The 21,125-nt window shown below is 35.0% G+C and overlaps 1 protein-coding gene across 1 annotated transcript; it reads right to left on the reverse strand.

Annotated features, from left to right (window-relative positions):
- Nucleotides 1–242: 242 nt before the first annotated feature.
- Nucleotides 243–20,912, reverse strand: C9H1orf141 (chromosome 9 C1orf141 homolog). Its single transcript, XM_016208787.2, has 6 exons — nt 20,838–20,912; nt 19,037–19,197; nt 12,623–12,735; nt 4,311–4,380; nt 2,425–2,611; nt 243–809 (listed from the first exon to the last, which is right to left on the reverse strand). The coding sequence occupies exons 1-6, from the start codon at nt 20,910–20,912 to the stop codon at nt 243–245; spliced, it is 1,173 nt and encodes a 390-aa protein (XP_016064273.2).
- Between the last annotated feature and the right edge of the window lie 213 nt (nt 20,913–21,125).

A 21,125-nucleotide genomic window follows, 5' to 3' on the forward strand; every position in this document is an offset into this window, starting at 1 on the left:
AATTCATGAACTAGTTCCTCTTGTTGATACTTATTTCCTAATTTTGTCCTTTTGTTTTGTAAAACATTGATTTTTCTTAAACAGACTACTGTTGATTTGTAACTCCAATTTCTATGCTTTGCTTCCTTATATCATCCATTAGAACATTACTATTTAGATAAGAATTTCTTCTATGATCTTGAAACTTTGTTATTTGCTTCTTGTTATCCAAGTATTGCTGTAAACAGTATTTTATGAGGCATTTAATTTTTACTTGGTAAGCTTAACAAATCGTCCAGTGGAGTTACATTATGTAATTTATGGATTTTGAGTACCTTTTTAAAAGGCTTTGAACAACATTTGACAGGGAAGGAACTGACTTTGCTCATTCTTTCAAATTTGCCAGTTTTAGCACTTGTTTCATGAGTAACAGTTTTACTAAGGAAACCTACAAATTCTTTTGTTAGGCAGGAAAAAGTCTCTGAGAAATTATAGAGTTTATTCCGAGATATGTTTTTGGATGTTTGCATAGTAGTTTTCTTCTTTAGTTTATCTTCTACAATTCTATGACCCGCTGCAAAAGATATTGCTTGTATACAGTTCCTCCATGCTGTAGGCATAGTTCTTTTAGGTTTGGAAGAAGTAATAAACTGATTATTAATTAAAGATTTGAGAATTTCGTGATTTCTTTCTAAAGCAAAATTTGCTCTTTTACATGGGTAAATGTTTCTATTTTCCATATGATGGGGAAGAAGCCTATTTTTTGTTAAAAGTAACATTTGTACATATCCAGTCTCATGGAAAATTATGGGATTTGTGTCATTTTGTCCCTGTGGATTAAAGAAAAGAATACTTAGTCATCAATCTATTGAGGCAAGAAGGCTACATGTATTTTTAAACATAAAAATAAAATAATAAAATATTCTAAAAATTATACATAGAAGTTTTAAATATGAACAATAGTGGTATTTAAACACACACAAAAACAAGTGCTTGTATGTGACACACTTCCTTCTCTTCTTAATATTCTACCAAGATGTTAGGGTTAAAAATCTGAACTTTTGGCCTCCTAAAATCCTTTTTGAAATAAAGCAGGATATTGGTAGAATAAAACATCATTCTGACCTTTCTTAGATTTCCATGTCCAGAAATAAAAAGCATATCAAAAAATGAATTGAGTCAAAAGGTCATAAGAGACATAACTGATGACAAACCCAAATTATAAAGTCTGGATATCCTAGTAACTAATTCAGAAAATCTAAAATGATCTTTACAATGATTATATTTGTTACTATGTCCCAACACTTAACACATAAAAAGCGCTCAATATATATCTGCAGAATAAAGTAGCCAAAGTAGTAGACTGACTTAAAAATAGACTATTTTTATTACAGTAGTAGCAAAATTTGTACATATAATCTACTCACTAAACTCTTCCCCACATTTCCATTCTAGGGCAAAAAAATTAACTCCAAAGAAACTGTTAAATATAAAGATCACCAGTATTTAGTTTATAAGCTAAGAAACTAGGATCCATCTAATTGTTTATTAGTGTACCTAGTTGAAAGACATGTTAGTGCCTATGATTTCCCAAAAAGTGACAAAAGATCTGGTTTTGCAATCCATTGGTGATGCCAATGTTATCTACTTAGCCACAGTAGTGGAGATCTGTCATATTTTTGGTCTGCCCAATACCTTAGGGAATTTTTCACTTCTAAGTCTATGTACCTTGAGGAAGAAGCACAGAAACTAGCTTTATCAGCCTCTCTTGAGGTTAGCGCATAGGCATGTGACCTGGGCTCTATCAATAAGGTATACCTAAGACAAGTCTTTAATTCAGAAAAGGCAAGCACTGTGAAAAAACAGGCATTGTTAAAACCATTCTAGTGAGGATGGTGGTAGATATATCCCGCTTTGAAGGGCGGCAGTGGCAAGGGTCTTAGAAATAGTGCTCCCTGCCCAGAATCAGAGTTGCTAACTGTTATCTGTGACATCAGCATGGGCACCTGTGGAGCAGTCTGAGGCTGTCATTTGGTGACTTCTGACTGGATAGCTTTCAAGCCAGATAGTCTTTCCAGCCTTCCTAGAACCTCTGTGCGCTACCAAATAGCCTTTAATAAATGTATTTTCTGGTTGAAATAGCTAAAGTAAATTGATAGAAATATGATACATGATCCATTTTTAATACAATTTTTATTTGATATTTCTTTATAAGCAAGAAAATTTGATAAAGCCTTCTTCACTTAAAAAACACACAAAATGTTCAGCTGGTGCAAAGGAATTCCCAGTTTGGGGGTGATAGTTCTAAAAAGAGCGTTATGACTTTAAGTGCGTGAAACTAAAAGAAGGATTTACCAAAGATTCTGGTCACTTGAATATGATATTCCCACAAGCAGTGAGAATACACATATTTACTGAACAGTGGTAGATAGCCTTATTACTTACCGTGTGAGAAGCTACTGGCTTTGCTGGACTAATGTTGATTATCTTGGCATTTGGCTTCTTCAGTTCATCCTCAAAGCATAAGGGGAGCAAGCTTTTCTTTCCTACTGAACAATTCTCACTTAATGGATCATTTCTGACAGGTTTACTTTCTTTTGTACTAAAATCATTCATCTGTGGAGGAGATTTTCTTCTGGAAATGAACACAAGTTCAGAATAAATGTCTATAGGGCTGATTTCAACTTGTCAGTTTCTGTCTGCCGCCCCCATTCCTCAAAGTCACTGCCAACACCTCTCCCAAACCCTCTGTCATAGACTTTAAACCTGATAAGACATGCCTTCCTGCCTGGTTTGGGGGAGGGGACAGCAAAAGTGTTGGTGGAAGCAAGACAGTAATCTGTGTGCCTCTTTGTTTTATGAGTGGGAAGAAGGAATATTATGTAGGTTGAGGAGAACACCGAAAGTAGAGAGGTATTTCCACATCCTTTGTTGAGATTTTGGGAGAAAAGTGTTTTGCAGGGCAGCTTCCTTCCAACATAGGGTGGCCCCAGCTTGGTTAGCAGGATGGAACGGGTGGTTAGGCAGAGGGTATAATTTTCATCCTAGGTGTCCCTTGGTTCATGTGTGGCATGGACACTGACTTTAGGCTTGCCAAGAGGCTTGCCATTGCAATGGTGAGGTAACCCCTAGCAAGGGCTCAGCATAAGGAGGGACAGTCTAAGGGCAGATGAAGGACATGACAGAGACTCAGAGAGTCCTACCACACTAATGAGAGTTAACGGTGGACACTATCTAAATTCAGAGAGTAGACCATATATACATGAACCACAGGTAGCAGCAGTCACAGAACATCTAGGAATGAAACCAGCATTACAAGGATTCTGACAAAGACCCTTGGTCCAGTACCTTTCCTCAATGTCACAAAGTCCAGTGAGCCCCTCCCTCATCTTCTCAGATACCATCTCAAAAGAAAAAGGACTGAGATAAACCTAAAGAGACTAAATATTATTGCTCCAAACAAATTTTAAAGTACATTGGGTTAACATGATTTTTTTTTTCATTACATAGTTTGAGGAATCTTTACTATTGTATTCTCTCCATTCATTTTACCATGTCTTTCTCTCCATTTGACGGTAAACTTGGAGCAGATAGAACATATTTTCAGGGTCCGAATATAATGCTTACTAGCTAAGCAGTCTAGGATTAGTCATTGGATTGCAGTATGGGCCTGAATAGTAATAAGCCAGAATAAATTCATTCTGGCCTACTAGAAAATAAAAGGCAGAACTCTTCCCGTTAGAAACATCACTGTACAGAATAAAATATTTAAAAATTTAAAAGAAATTACCACCCAGCTGATGTCGCTCAGTGGTTGAGCACTGACCTATAATACAGGAGATTGAGGTTTGATTCCTGGCCAGGGCACATGCCCAGGTTTTGGGCACAATACCCAGGAGGGGGCTGCAGGAGGCAGCCGAACAGTAACTCTCTCATCATTGATGTTTCTATCTCTCTCCCTTCCTTTCTCTAAAATCTATAAAGACATATTTAAATAAATAAATAAATAAATAAATAAATAAATAAATAAATAAATAAATAAAATTACCTCTTGCCCTGGTTGGTATTGCTCAGTGGTTAGAGCATCAGTTCATGCACCAAAGGGTCTGGGGTTTGAATCCTAGTCAAGGGTACATACCTGGATTGCAGGCTCAATCCCTTGCCCTGGTTGGGGCACCCAATCGATGTCTCTCTCACATTGATCTTTCTCCCTCTCTCTCTCTCCCCCTCTACCTCCCTTCTACTCTCTCTAAAAATCAATGGGGGGAAAAAATCCTCTGGTGAGGATTAACAGTAACAACTAAAAAAACAACAACTATAAGATAAATTACCTTTTATTTACATAATCTTCTAAGTCACCAACCAAATTAAATGGTTCTTCAGGGTTTTTTTCAGTTTGAGCTGAAATTATAAAAGGTTGTGATAAAAGGAACATATATACTATGGCATTTAAGAAATTTCTTGTATAAAATATTTTACAATATAAAATAACATAGAAAGCACCAGATATAGTGCTTGATCTGTAGTAGTTACTCAGTAAAAACTTCTTATGTGAACAAGATAGAACTGGAAAAGACTATCTCAGGTCTAATGAGACTATCAAGGATCTGATGTTTAGCTAAGACATAAACATAAAACTGGCCCTGAAGATTTTTGTGAAAGAAAGGCATTCCCAAATTTCCAAATATCTTCAATGTGTAAAGTCTTATTAAGTCTTATTAGCCAGGAGGAAGTCTCAGACGGCTAAACACTATTTGTATGGCAGGAGGTTATTTAGCAAATGTCAAATAGATCCGGCCAACTGGCATAAAGAAAGTGTCCAAGGTTGAACTCTTCCAGTTATACTTGGTAGCCAATTCAACATTTCTCTACCTTCTTAAAAGTGTCCCCAGACATACATGCTATTAGCAATAAATTCAGCTTCTTTCCTTGTCCTCAAGTAGTTTGTATTCTAGTGTAGTGCTTCCCAACCCTTTATCATAGACTCCTTATTTTAAGTTTTTGAACATACAAGCCAATTATTGTCTAAATTTTCTTTCATTTCATGGGTAAAAACATTCTGTCAAATTGTGACCATCAGCTATCTTTTAAATAATTTCTTTTCTTTGCTACAGAATTTTTGATAGGTCCAACATTTTTTCCCTTGTTTTTCTACTTACTAACCTTTGTATCAGGACACTTAAACCTGGGCTTGATATTAGTCCAAAAATAATAAGGGTAAATTTTCTGTGGATGATCTCCCAGTTTACCTGAATACTATTAAATTCTCCCCTTAGAAATTAACGTGTAAACCCAGGTGTTATCTTATGCACTGAGTTCAGGCATTCAGCTTCCTGAGTAGGCTGGTGAGGGAGCTGGAACCGTGAAAAACCATGGGGAAATTTGTTTCTGTGCACTGCATGTTTTGTGTAGCTTCTTCATGACTCTAATGCAGTGATGATGGTGGGTACTCTGTCCATTTATATGTGAGGGGTCACTTGGGTTCCAGTAACTTAGTTTGAGGAGGAATTTAGTAAAAGAAAGGCCTCATAGCTGTTAGGCTGTTCAATGGGGTCATGTTTTTTCTTTGCACAATTTTCTTTGTGGCTATTAATTGCGCTTGCAAAGATGGTTCCTAGGAAATTGTATCTTGTCTCTTCTGTTGTCAGCCCTCTTTTCAAGACCTTGCTCCTCCAAGTTAAGAGGTTTCCCCCTAACTGAATACATCTGAAGCAATACTGGGAATCCAAGGGAACAAATGACTAGGTGTGGTCATATGGTCATTATATTTCTCTCAAAATACTGCTAACAGTGACTTGGAACGCCGTTGACTTGCAATAAGGAGAGGAATACCAAGGGAAGGACTTTCTATCTTTTCGTGACCAATTACAAACCCCTTTCCTTTGAATGCGTGTGTGTGTGTGTGTGTGTGTGTGTGTGTGTGTGTGTGTGTGAGGGGGTGTTGTTAATAGGAGTGTCAGAATATCTTTTACTGACTTTTACAAAATATATGTTTTTATTGATTTCAGAGAGCGGAAAAGGAGAGAGAGATAGAAACATCAATGATAAGAGAATCATTGATTAGCTGCCTTTTGCACACCCCCTACTGGGGATTGAGCCCACAACCTGGGCATGTGCCCAGACCTGGAATCAAATCATGACCTCTTGGTTCATAGGTCAATGCTCAACCACTGAGCCATGCTGGCCGGGGTTTTACTGACTTTTTAAATATTTTTCCTTTCTCCTAGGAAATGAAACTGTGCACTGACTTCTGGAATCTCCTTTCAGATTACTTCATATTGTAATATATAACAGATGTTCTTTAAGCTTGGGATAAAATGTTCTAGTTTTGATGTAATAAATGTTTCTTCTTTTTGTATTTAAGTTGCCAGTTTTCCCAGAAGTCTTAGTTTGGGACTTTGATAAAAGAATTATAATGCCTCTCCTGAGAGAGACTCCAGAAATTTTATAAAGGAAAATTTGCTCTGTTAAAGAGGGTAGACCAGCCTGTCTCTGCTCTCAGGGAACACTTTGGAGAAGATGCAACACCTAAGTGGGATCTTAAAGAATAATGCATGTTTTGTTTTGTTTTTAAAAAAGGACTGTTAAAATTGCCTATTTAACAGACCTTTCCCCCCTTTCTTTGCTAACAGAACTCTGCTCTTATTTATCTTCCTCCAACCAACTATGTCCTTCAAGTGAGACTGGGCTCCTTCCTAACTCAAGCGAGTGAATCTTGAATGATCTAAGCTTATGCTTTTCAAAATGTGAGCTATAACTCATCACTTTAGACACTAAGTCAAGTTAGCATCTCCTGACCAGCATTAAAAAAAAAAAAAAGAAATAGAATAGAGTGCATCACATGGATCTTAAGTAATAACTGAACCAAATACTAAAATACTGCAGTCAAGTTCAACTTATGGAGAGAAAGACAAAGAATTAGGGCTCCATGAATCTGAATCTTCTGCTCCACATATATATTAGATTGTAATATAAAAAGTAGTTCTTACAAGGGTCATATTGAAAGTTGGGAAAACTGATTTAAGCTGATGATGATTTATTGGTTTAGACATGGGTGCATGAAGCTGTTGTAGCCAAGGAGACGTAAAAGGAAGTCTGCTGGAGGCCTTTGGGGAACATTTTCCTCATTTCTACAAAGGGACCAAAGGGCTTTTCTCTTTTTCAGTGGATGTTGTCACTATACAAGTTATCTGATCTAGTAGTCACCATATTTTACAGCAGGGCTGAGTAAGAAGACAATGAGGAAAGACAGAGGAAGTGGATGTTTGATGGCATCACTAAACCCCTTAAATAACCAGCCCTGCCAGTGCTTTACTGAGGGACTTATTATTTTTTGAGATTATAAATATCTGTATTGCTTAAGCCACATGCCATCATTTTAATTGCTGCTAAAAGTGTCCCAACTGTTAAAGATGAGTAGGAACCTATCAGGTGGAGAAATAGGCTCTCAGCATAGAGAATAGAATGGATCAGATCACAGAGTATTTGGAGCAGACTGCTCATTATGACTAGAGTCACTGTGGGTAAACAGACAACAGAAGGCTGTAAAGATCTTACTTACCATACTAAGCAATCTGGACTTGACCATTTTTGTAATAGAGTGTCTTAGGTGTTATTAAGTAGTGAAATAATATGGTAATATGATCAGATTCTGATATGCCTTGGTTCAAGATTTTCTTAATGCTTATGTTTAAAAGTTGGATGCAGCTCATCCAGGCATGGCTCAATGGTTGAGCATTGGCCTAGGATCCAGGAGATTATAGTTTGATTCCCAGTCAGGGCACATGCCTGGGTTGTGGGCTCGATCCCCAGTCAGGGGGGGTGCAGGAGGCAGCCGATCAATGACAACTCTCTTATCATTGATGTTTCTATCTCTCTCTCCCTCTCCCTTACTCTCTCTGAAATCAATAAAGATATATTAAAAAAAAAAAAGTTAGATGCAATTAATTTTCAATTATTTCAACATAAGCACACAATGTATATACCTCTAAATAAAGTAGTGTCTTTTTCCTTCTTATAAGCACTAGATTGAATGCTGGTTATAGGATAAGAGATTGTAGAACCCGACTTTCTTCTACATTCTTGTCTCTGCTGTGAATATAATAAGGGCTTAGCGTATTCTACCTAAACATCAGGAAAAAAATGGAAAACTGTTTTAGAAATTGTTTCTGTCCATGTGTATATGGATAATTTATACTTGATGATTCACATTTGGAATATCTAATTATGATAACTAATAGCTGTCTAGTTCTTTAAATTCTTTAAAATATAACGTTTATTTAATTCTCAAAAAACCCCTATAAGATGGGTATTATAAACACTTTATGGATAAGAAAACAAATCTACAGAAATTTTAAAATTTGCCTATGCTCATGTTTTTACTAATTTTTATTTTCTCTGGCTTTAAAACCTAGCCTTTATATCCATATAAAACTTAATTCTCCAAGTGCAGGGAAAGTCTAAAGTTCAAATACTGAGAAACAAGTAGCTTTCTCAATTTAGACAGAGGCTTTACTCTCTCATACATAGAGTCAGTGCAGCAGAATAGCCCTGAGTAAAGGGGGAGAAACTGGAACACATTATCCAAATTTTCCTACAATAGAGTCTCAGATTGGCTCCATATGTTTTTACTTAAATATGCATACCTAGATATTCAAAATATACATATGCATATGTAAATATAAACTGCATAACTTGTGAATCTTCATCAACAAACCAAACGTTTGTTTAGCACCCACAGTTGTTTTTCACACTAGGCACAGAATATATGTAGTTCTGGATAATATGTGATAAAAATAAAGCATATGATAAAAATCTGGGCCACAAAGAACTCACATTCTTATTGGATAAGTATGATTACATACATGAAACATTAGCAAATAATGTAATAAAGAAATGTCACTAAGAACCAAACTAATCAATAAATGAGGAGGAGTTTAGAAAAGAGGACTATCGGTGAGGGCTAAAACAGACAGAAAAGATTTCATCAATGAGGAAGAACTTAGTGCTATGATTTGAAGATGAGGGTATTTCAGAAGAAGCCTAGAGTATTCATAAACAGAATATTTAGAGCAGGGAGCCTTTATCATTTATCGAGTATAACAGACAAGTTTGAATAGGTAAGAAGGAGAGTTGTAAGAGAAATAGATTACAGATGTGAAAGTCAAACAGAGAAACTTTAATATAAAGAAAAATTACTAAAATTTAGACTTGAGAAGAAAACCTGTTATGGTAGTTGTTATTGTAATTACATAATCTAAATAACTATTGCATGCTCAAAAATAGTCTTGGCTACACATTAAAAGATTAACAAGTACATACATATTTTCATATTTTAAATTAAAATAAAATATGTAACTTATGCATATATAGATTATGATGCTCTGTCTTAACCAACTTTATAATAACTGCTATGCCGTATCATATTTAATAAATAATTTCTGCTATGCTGATTGTCTAACAAATAATATATTATTTCCTCTATTATTTCCATATGTAAAGTTTTCCATAATATCAGAGATAAAATCACTTTAAAATCTTATGCTTTTGAATCCTAAAATCCACTTGAATTTGGGATTGGTAGAAGCATATAAAAAATTATTTGGGTTAATGGGAATGGCTATTAAGTAGTTATAAGCATACAAATTAAACCTACCTCATTTCTATCCTTAAGATAAAGAAAAGTTCTATTAGATCTTGATTTTAGATTTTCTTCTACTGGTTCTAAAGAAACAAATCCAAACATAAATGATATTTCCATACTATTAGACTGCTTTTAATTTAACTCAATAAACTATTTTCTCTGCATTAGTAAAATTTTTAGAAATGTAGTTTGATAATCTTGTTTGCTTACATAAAATTGCTTTTACATTTTTAGAGCTAAATATGTTCTAGAATAATGTGCTTTAAAAGTGAATTTCTATTAACAGAATATAACTTTTGATTACTTACTATAATACAATAAAGCTGTATGTTGGAAAAAAAATGAATTTCTAAATAAAGTAGAATCATACTTGATAGTCAAATTTTTTTATAAATTCCTTTGTAAAGAGAGATATTTCCCTCAATCTGAACTACCCTCTCCTCATCTTCAATCATGAGTTTTATTAATCTGGATTATCATTTAATGGATTGTCTTAAAGTAGGCATACTATAGGGCCAAGCATATAGACTTTGGATTTAGATAGCCTGGAACCAAAACCTACTTTTCTTGTGTGTGAGTTATGTAGACTTAGGAAAGTTATTTAACCCCTCTGAGCCCTAGTTTCCTCATCTGTTAAGTAAAAATGATAGTACTTATCTTAATAGCGATGCTGTGAGGATTAAATGAGATAAAAAATAGATGTAACAAACTTAATACAGTGTGTGGCATTCATTCAATCAATGGTTATTTGTTAATCACCTATAATATGCCAGGCACTGCTGTTAGACTCTGAAATGGTAATTATTGTCCAACAATGCATACATTTTAGTGGGTAATACAGAAAATAAACAAGTAAAGAAACAAAGGATTGGAAAATTATAAGTTGAGATATATGCTGAGACAGAAATAAACAGATTTTGGTGAGTGAGAACAATACAGGGAGGTATAATTTAGGTAGGGTAGTTGCTATGTATTGAATGTTTGTGTCCTTCCCAAAATTTATTTGTTGAAGCTCTAATCCTCAATGTGATGGTATTTGGAAGTGGGTCTAATTATGTTTAGATGAGATAATGAGGGTGGAGCCCCCATGATGGGATTAATGCCTTAATAAAAAAAGGCTGGAGAGGGTGATCTCTCTGCCCAATAAGGACACAGAAAGAAGGGCGGCTGTCTGAAAACCAGGAAGGGGGCCTTCCCCAGAACCTGACTATATTGGCACCCCAATCTCAGACTTCTAGCCTCTAAAACTGTGAGAAGTAAATATTTGTTGTTTAAGCCACGCAGGCTACAGCAGATTTTTAGAGCAGCCTGAACTGAGAGAGAAATTGGTACCTTACTAGGTTTTAGACTTGCTTGGGCCCCATCACCCCTTACTTTGTTCCTATTTCTCCCTTTTGGAATGGGGATGTCTATACCATCATTCTATTTTGGAAGCACATAATTTGTTTGGTTTCCCAGGTTCACAGCTGGAGACAAATTTTGCTTCAGGATGAATCATACTTTGAGTCTCACCCATATTTGATTTAGATGATATTTAGATGGGATTTTGGACTTTAGTAATAATATAAAACTCAGTATGAGAGTAAAATAATTGAAGTGTTCTAAGATCCTTTTATTGTATAAGGGCAATAAAAGGATTCTGAAAGGATGCATATTGTAATTTCTAGGGTAATAATTTAAAGAAGAGAAACAGTATATAACTTCCAAATTATTAAAGGGGAGAAGTTTAAAATTAAAAAAATTCAATCAAAGTAGATACAAGAGCATAGGAAAAGAAGCATAGAATCAACAGGAGAGATAGAAAGAACAAAATAAGATTAAATATAAATGGACTAAATGCTCCATTTCAAAGACAAAGATTATCAGAGTAGATTTTTAAATCTAACAACTTGATGTTTATAAGAGATAAATCTAGATCATAATGTTATAGAAAGGTGGTAATAAAATGATGGAGAAAGATATACTATGCAAATGTTAGCCAAAAGAAAGCTGTATAACTACAAGTATTGTAATATTGGATAAGATGAAAATCACTTCATAATGAAAAGGGTTCAACTCACTAGATATGTAATAATTCTAAAATGTTATGTAATTCATAACATGGCCTAAAGTGTATTAAAAATCTGCACAGCAAAGTTTGACAATGCTACAAATAAGAATAAATATGTCTAAAATTTCCCATTAATTGTCAGAACAAACCAGCAGAAAAATCAGTAAGGATATAGAAGAGTTGAAAAACACAATGAACAGGTTTGACCTAAAAGACATACAGAACACTGCACTCGACAGCTGCAGAATATACATTATTTTGAAGCACATATGGAGCATTTGTAACAATTGACCATGTAATGGGTAATAATGCCATTGTTAACTAATTATGCAATTATACAGAGTGTATCTTCAAACCACAGTGAATTGAGCTAAAAAAACAATAATGAAAAGATCATTAGAAAAGCCTTATATATTTTGAATTAAGACATATACTTTTAAATAACCAATGGGCCAAAGAAGAAATCATAATGGAAAATAGAAAATAGACACGATACTCTTGAAGAACAAGGTGGGAAGACTTGCTCTACCAGATATCAAGGGTTATTTTAAGCTACAGAAATTAATGTTCCTGTAAAGTAAGTTTCTATCAAGCAAATGTCCATACTTGATTGATTTTTTAAAAACAATAACAAGGAAACTTTTAGGGTTGAGCGAAAAGGAAATTCAGAAATTTACTTTCTTGAAAAATAAATAAACATAAAAATATTTTTTAATTTTCGAATTATATAAATTATCCATTCTGATATTTAACATCTCTTTCTCTTAGGAAATTCTTTATAGCTCACTAAAATCTTTCACACTGCAGTTATAACCCATATACTTCAAGCAAATGCTTTGAACAGAGACATCAAATTATCAAGAAGCTTTAAGATACAAATACTAAAGTGTATAATAAAAGCATGCGTTAATAAATTAAAGGAGAAACAAATACATTACACAAAGCATTACCTAGTGACTTGTTTTCTTGATTTTTTATATTTGTTGGTACAAAGTGTGGTCTTAAATTTAACTTTTCAAAATCACTCTTTCTAGGTTCAGGCTTATTTTTGAAGGAGACATGCCTAGAAGAAATAAAATTAATGTAATTAAAATAATCAGAACATTTATAAAACAAATCTAAAAAACAAATTTGGAGAAATGTGGTGAAGTCCTAGTTATATAGATTTGGATGTTATGATATTAATATATTCCAGTACAGAGTGTGAAAAATTGGGACTCATTAAGCAGGAGCTGAAAATATTAGTGATATTCATTTGAAGTAGAGAGAGAATAGAAACTGCTGTTGTCATAAAATTGAGAGCACTTCAGGAAGTTGTTGGTCAGGAGCTGGTTAACCCTTTTAGAAAAATATGCTGGAAAATTGTTAAATGAGATACTGTGGACCTTGCCAGATGAGTCAAAGTGATGAAACGTGGAGTTAGGATCAGTTCAGACTCCAGATCACAGCATTTATTTGTTGTAAACAGTAATTTTTGTCCACTAAATTCCGACTATTGATGGTATATAAGAAAGTTAATGGTCTATAACTCATGATATTTTTGGCCTCTAAATGCTTATAACCCATGATTCAGTCCTCAGACCTCAGGCACTCACCTGTAGTGGATATTACCCAGTCCTACACCTTCAAATATTGCCCATATGCTGATGTCTCCAGAAGTATAGACTAGACCCCTAACTCTTCTTTGAGCTCCAGATTTATATGTCCAACTACTACATGACTTCTGCATTTAGATGTATTATAACCATCTTAAATGTAACATATCTTTAACCAAATTCATGCTTCCACCTCCTTCCCAATCTGTTCCTCATCAGGTTTCCCCATCTGCATTCAACCAGACGCTTAGGGCAAAAACTTTGCAGTCATCTTTGATTTCTTTCTCTCATTCCCCATTCTCAATCTGTCAGCAGATCTCACTAGAGACTTGTTAACTCCAGTCACCATGCTGGACATTACATCTCCCAGACATTTATCTTATAACTGGAAGTTTGTACTTTTTGATCACCTTTATCCATTTCAATAGCTAGCTTCTTGATGACTAGAGTTGGCCAGAAAATAACAATGAGAAAGAAGATGGTAACAGTGGCCAGATTAAAAATTTTGGTTTTTTCCTCTCCTTCTTCCCTTCCTCCCATACAACTGGGTGCTGGTAAATATTTAATAGCTTTTTCTCTAGTGTTGGTTGATATTTTCATTCATATTAAGGAATAATATGAAACTGAACAATGAAGACATATGTTGTACCTTCACATATTCATTAATGACATAAGCTATTTCTTTGCTGAGACAGATAATAGTTTTTGAATATTAGAATAATCTTTCCTCAATTTTCTTTTTTGCTACTTAAAGTATAATGGCTACAGGAAAGAGACATACTTTTAAGTTTAATCTTCATCATTAACATTTTCTCCTTAACTTCTTAAATCCAGACAAACAACAAATAAAAATTTGATTTGTAGTATTCGCCAACTTCTATGATTAAATATTTCCATGGTTGATTTCAAGCTACCAATGGAACATCACTGAATATGGAACTGAGAAGAAATGTGCAGTAGCATATTACATAATAGTTCTACCATATGGATACAATATATGTAAATAATTTTGAGACCATAGGTAATAGTAAAGGGTAATAAAATAATTAGGAAGTGATGAGTTTTGAGTATTATCTTTGTTTTTAGTATGTCTTTGAATTCTTAGTTTACTTAATTTTATTTTTAATAATGACTGTGTTTAATAATGATCTCACAAAATTCCTGAAAATTCAACAGTCAGCTCTAAAGAACTGGTAGGAGCTAACTCTAGCACACCACTGTTCCCAACCCAGAGGAAAAGATATTAGAAGATGGAGGAGGAAAAGGTGTGCTGAGGAAGACCACACCCACCTTTCACTCACAGGTAGGGGAACAGGAAGAAGGAAATTGCTGGCCATACCCTTTTCCATTTCAGCTCTTCCAATGTCACTACCCTGGCTTGATGGGAGCAGGGAAAGTTGATTAGTATGTGGGATCAAAACACTAAATTGGACAGACTTTTAATAACCAGAACTAGTCAATGAAATTAGAGAAATAAAAATTGTTATATGTTATATGTTTCCGAGTTAAGAATAGACAAATGAGCCCTGCTGGCGTGGCTCGGTGGTTGAGCAGTGACCTATGAACCAGGAGGTTGCTGGATATATTTTGAAAAAGGAATAGACAAATGAAACAGTTAAGCTATTATTTTATTGTACATTTTTAAAAAAAATCTGTATTTATAAGTGAGATTCATCAATGGTTTTCTAATTCTTGTGGTCAGACTGGAGAATCAAATACAGCTTTATAAAAAGAATTGGAACTATTTCATCTTTGTCTATGCTCAGAAACCATTTAAATAGTTCTTTAAAACTTTGAAGAAATGCACCCTGACAGCTTCAAGGAGGTATTTTTGTCCTTCAATAAATGCATACTTAACATGATTTATAGGAAATAAATTGAATTAAGTGCTAGATGTTTGGGTTACAATTCTGTTCTCAATTGATTATGACTTTCTTTCCTAGTTTACATAATCTCATGCCATGTTTCTTTCTTTTGTTAAACTTCATTATAGGGATTAATTTTGTGAACTTAGTTGAGATGTAACTAAATTATAAATCCTGCTACCTACAAGCAGGTAGACTTGTAGAATAGATAAAATGGGTATATAGAGTCCTTCTAAACACAAAGGGACCTGGGTGAGGGTGTTCTATTACTCACTGAGGAATGAGGCACAATAACTTTTACTACTCAGTTTACAGGAGGGTCAAAGTTTCTGTTATTCTATCAAGTTTCTTCCCTAAAAGTAGGTGTGAAGAACTGTGAAAAGTCTGAGATTTGACCCCACTTACAAACTAACAAGTTAGTCTGTCAAAGGTTCATCTATGCTGGCAGAAGACATGAGACTCCTGGATCAGAGGCAGAAGACTATTTGTTATTCATAGTAATAGGAGTAACACAGTCTACGCTAGTTCTCTGAGCCCCTCTTCCACCAGGCAACAAGCAGAGGACCAGGCGACACCTGCACACACAATGGGTTATATTACAGGAATGGAACCCTAAGCTTAGGGAGTCCAAATTTTTATAAGGACATGGCTGCTCTTGCTTAGAAGACAGCACTATCTCTGTCTTCCAAGGCTGTTTGCTACATAAACATATTTGAAACAATAGTCAGAAACAAAGGCAGCCAGTGCCTCTGCTCATAAGATATACAGAAATACAAGAGACCTTTGGAGAATTTTCTCCCAACAGTAGAAAGAATGAATGGGAGGGACAAGCGCCGAGGAATAAAAATTGTGTTGCTAGTACTGGGTTCTTATAATATGAGGAATGAAACTTGTAATTATAAATTTTGTGGGTTAATTCACTAGCATAAAATTATAAATCTGGTTTTTGTATTGATTTTGGGCTGCTTGTATTTTTAAAAATTCATTTCCCTTAAACCTTTCTCCCCTTCCATTTTTGATCTTATACTTTAAAAAATTCCATGAGATTATATTCTATTGTAGCTGAGTTAAAGGAAATATAGGTAAAGACCTTGATTTTGCGTTGCATGTGCTGAAATTAAAGGGAGGCTGCTGCATGTTCCTGGGATAAATCATTGAAATGGCTCTGGCACATGAAAGTAAGAAAACCCAAGAGACAAGCACAACTCAGATGGAAGCATGGGGTTTGTTCTAAAACCTGTCTCTTCCCAACTGGAAATCCCTTATGAACTCCTTCCCTGGTAATTCTTTGGAATATTTTGTTTTCATAGGACAGCCTCTGTGAGATGGAAGTCCAGAGCCTTCATTTTGGCACCAGAGACAATTTCAAATACATTTTTGCTTAATAAAGATTCCTAGTTTGTATCTTTCTATTATCCATATTTCATTTTAATTTGAATATTTCAAGTAAGTTCCTTAGAAAGAATACGTAGACAGATGACATTCTAAAGTATTTTCTTTCCAAAAAATTGTTCTCATATATAAATGATGATTCATCCAAATACAGGATTCCCGGATTGCCATTCTGTTCAAAAGTTAAAAATGGTTTACTGTTTTCCAGTATTAGAAATGCAGATGAGACATATGAAACTCATTTGATTTCCTTTCCTTTGTAATTAACCAATGTTTTTCCCTGCCTTTGGTACTAATTTTACCATAAGTCTAGCACTTGGCAACCCTTTTGATCTGAAAATTCATGTCTGTCTTCAAAAAAGGGCATATTTTTCTAATATTTCTTTGCTTTTGATTTTTTTACCATCTGTTTCTTGCTCTCCTGATTTATGTATTAGGTATGTATTTAGATATTGACTGTCCTGAAAACTGCATGTTTTCACTTATCTGATCCTCCCAACTACCCCCCATCTGCTGAACTTTAACACACAGGTATATTTTACTGTTGCTGTTGTATCTCCAGAGTATAATAGTCACTCAATAACTATTTAGAGAAGAAAATCAATAAATGAAAATGACAGTAGTATGTAATAGCAAAGCTATTGTAACAAAGATAAATAAAAGTTATCTGCAAGGATTTTTTATTTGAATTTGGTTTAGAGCCCTAGAAAAAACAATGTTATATCAGAATGAGAATTATTCAAGTATGAGTGAAATCTAGTATTATATTAAATAGTAATTTATGTTTCACTTTTGGAAATAGAAGACTAGGTGGTTTGGACCAGCTATCCTGAGAACAACTAAAAAAGATAGACAAAATGTTAAAACATTTGTTTAAAGACATCCAAGAGCTCCCTAAAAAGAGTAAGAAATTAAGAGAGCCCAATTATCTGGGCTCTCTTCGACATTTCTGGTGCCTAGAAAAATTTTATAGCATTACACACATATACAATGCCAGTGAAAGACCAACTATGACATATTCAGACTAGTCCTTATAAGTACACAGGAAGCTTCCTTACTTAATTTTGTAGGTGGACTTTTTTGTTGTTGTTGTTGTGTAGACCCTGAGAAAGGTGATATCTATTAATAAGGGTGCCCGGTACCTAACTGGGCTCAGATTTAAAAAAACAAAGCTGCCCTGGCCAGGTGGCTCAGTTGGTTGGAGTGTCATCCTGTACACAAAAAGGTTGCGGGTTCAATTTCCGGTCAGGGCACATACCTCGGTTGTGGGTTCCCATCACCATAGAAGTGTGAATGGGAGGCAATCAGTCGATGTTTCTCTCTCTCTCAACTAATCAATAGAAACATATCCTTAGGTGAGGATTTAAAAATAAATAAATAACAGAGCTTAGCAGCTGTTTCTATACAGAAGCCTCTTACACAAACTGCACTTCAATGAACTGCCTGCCTGCACTGTGTTCCTGCTGGCTAAGCCAGCCCTTATAAAGGAGTTCCTGGAATTCTATTTCAACCAATAGGACTGAGACTTTCCCTGTCCAATCAGAGCTGCACAGTTATATCCCTATCAGCATCCTCACTGACAGTCAGAGCAGCTCTATTCTGACCAATCAAAACAGTGCCATTTGGGCCAATCAAACTTTGAGGATTTGGAGTCTTCATTTGCATGAGGACAGACCAATCCCTGACCAGGGGTGGGAACTTCTCTCTATGTAAATCAGCTCCCCTCTGTCTCCCAGAGTGCACTTTCCCTTTCCACCCAAGCCTAAAGACTGTTTCCACAGCTGGAAGATGTCTTGTAGGAACAGAATTGAGCTATAACACTATTCAGTTGTTCCATAGTCTTGCTGTTCTCATAGTCATACTGTATCACAATTGAGCTGTTTGCACTGAGTGAAGTTTCCTTCTTCACTGTATCCCAAATTAGAGATTCCTGTTGGCATTGAATTAGTGCCAACAACCATCAGTTGACATCAGTATATTAAAGTTTGAAATAAATCCTGATGTTAATTTGAGGCAATATAATACAGCTCAAGAAAACTCTTTTTTAAAAAATATATCTTTATTGATTTCAGAGAGGGAGAGAGATAGAGAGATAGAAACATCAATGATGAGGGAGTCATTGATCAGCTGCCTCCTGCACGACCCCCACTGGGGATGGAGCCCGAAACCCAGGCATGTGCCCTGACTTGGGAATCAAATCTCGATTTCCTGGATCCTAGACCAATGCTCAACCACTGAACCACATTGGCTGGGCAAGAGAAGTCTTTCTTTAAAAATTTAGAATTACAATTACTATCTGCAATTAACATGTGCAATAATGAAATATTATAATACATGTTTTATAAACTAGGAATATTCTGAATGCTTATCGCGTATGTTATAATTCGTAACCACTATGAAATATACCTGTTTGACAAAGCTGACATTTAATATAGACTGCATAATCTAAGACAAATCTAAAGTAATGTTTTAAAACTCAAAATTGAATGTCTGAAGTAGTTAGAATGGTTACCTTTTAGTTTTTTTAATACCATGTGACTTATCTTCTCTCCTCTTTGATACTGTCATAGATGTGGGTGTAGCAATAATAGCCTCTTCATATTCCAACTGAAAATCAAATGTCAGGGGTTTAATAGGAGTCTTTTTCTTTACGCAGCTCTGAAGAGTGTTTTTCTGCAACAAAGCCAAAATATAACACTGAAAAAAAGAGTACTTTTCATATAAGAAAATCTTGTTTGGAAAGGACAGAATTAGCCTCACTTTACACACTCATACACACACCACCACAATTTATGTGGTAGTCAGTAATGTAAAAATAATACAGATTGAAAGTCGGGGGTCTTGTACACCAACTTTTTTTGTGCCATTGCTGTGTGACCTGAGCTGCTCTTTTCCTATTAATGAAGATGTTGGACTAGATAATGATGAAGGCTCCCTCCTAATTCTAAAATTCAGAACTTAAGAACAACCTATATCTTTAGCAAAGACAATATTGATACGTAGAGTTACTGGAACCATAGCAGGCCGGTTTCTCCAACCTGTCCCTCTCCCTGTCACCGCGTATGTTGTGGATCATATGATTTGTCGAGTAGCATGAGTCAGTACTAGAGTTAAAAAAGGAATCAAAAGAGAACTTTGTTCATATCTTTATATAGATGGACTGAAGAGGAAAAAGGAGTGCTAAAGAGTGAGTTAAGGAGCCAAAAATCTTCTACAACGAATTCTCCCAGAGCACAGCGCCAAGGAATAAAGAGATGAAAAATCTGAAAGCAGGTCAAAGGATGCGGGAACTTTTGCTTGGGCCAGCAATGTCAGATGAGGCGCTACGGGAATTGCCTTCCTGCTCAAACTACTAGAAAACGAGGCGAAATACAGGAAAGCAACTGTAAGCAGGCATCGGAAAACAGGCAGAGCAGGACCACAATCCCCAAACAAAGGGAAATGAGGTAAACCCGACTACAGTGCTACCTCAGGTTTCGAACGTCTCCGTTGAGGAACATTTCGGGTTAGGAGCGCCGTAAACCCGGAAGTAAAGGCTTGGGTTTGGAACATGCCTCGGAAGTGGAACCCGCCACGCGGCTTCCGCTGAGCGCAAGGTCGTGAGGCCCAGCTGTCGGCTGTTGACCCCTCAGTTTTCGAACGTTTCAGAACTCGACGGTCTCCAGAACGGATTACACTCGAAAACCGAGGTACCACTTTCATAAATACGTTTTTTCGCTCAAGGGCTCCTCTCTGTCTTCCTTGGTTTCTCCTGCGTGCTCTTATCTATGCCTCACTTATTCACACTGCTATATTATTTTGCATGTCTTTGTGTAACCAAATTAAATTGTTCATATGTGCTAAAAAATCTGGTTTTTTGAGGACTATATCCTTTATTCTTTATTATTCTTCATTTATTGAATTTCATAGGAGTCTTACCGTTTTACTTTAATTTTTATGAACCTTAATTATTTGTAATTTGGTAACTATACCAAATATTTTCTTTCTTTTAATAAACCAAGTAAATAATTTTTAACATGTTTAACATATTAATAAGAACAATAGTTTGTAGTCACATTTACTATTTGACTGCTTAAGCTCTTAAGCAGTTTAAATACATCATAACCTAATATGGCCACTATCTAGAAGTTACCTTATATCTAATTAATTCTTTACAGTATCCACCTACATTGATGACTCTTTCAACTAATATACTTATTTGTTTTTTACAAATTAATTTATATCTTCATATTAACTAAAAAGTAAAAATAATCATTCACATTTGAAACGAACTTTTAATAATTTAATTAAACTTTAGCTTTTATTTTACAAACCTTTATTCTTCTGGCCAAAAATGTATTTGCTTGCTCATTTAGAACATCTAACTTCTTTACAATTTTTTCTGCCATTGTCAGTCAGTAAATTCCTATTTAAAAAGAAGAAAAATAAAGAAATCTCTAAAACAGTTTAAACATATAATTGATTATGTAGGTATAAGTTAAGAGAGTCATCTTTATATTGCTGTTTTAGGTAAAAAATAAAATTGTAGAGGTCATAGGATAAATTCTAGAATTGTAGAGGTCAACTTTTTTAGGTAGAAATTCACATGATCAGAACTCTCA

The sequence above is a fragment of the Miniopterus natalensis genome, chromosome 9 (assembly GCF_054644295.1).
Source record: "Miniopterus natalensis isolate mMinNat1 chromosome 9, mMinNat1.hap1, whole genome shotgun sequence".
NCBI lineage: Eukaryota > Metazoa > Chordata > Mammalia > Chiroptera > Miniopteridae > Miniopterus > Miniopterus natalensis.

Bases quoted from the DNA above. Each gene is read 5' to 3' on its own strand.
- C9H1orf141 (XM_016208787.2), bottom strand. From the start codon at position 20,912: ATGGCAGAAAAAATTGTAAAGAAGTTAGATGTTCTAAATGAGCAAGCA. The intron at 19,198-20,837 runs GTTTGTAAAATA...GCTTTGTTGCAG, and splicing joins TTTTGGCCAGAAGAATAAAG to AAAAACACTCTTCAGAGCTG. The intron at 2,612-4,310 runs GTAATTTATCTT...CATTTCCAGAAG, and splicing joins GAAGATTATGTAAATAAAAG to AAAATCTCCTCCACAGATGA.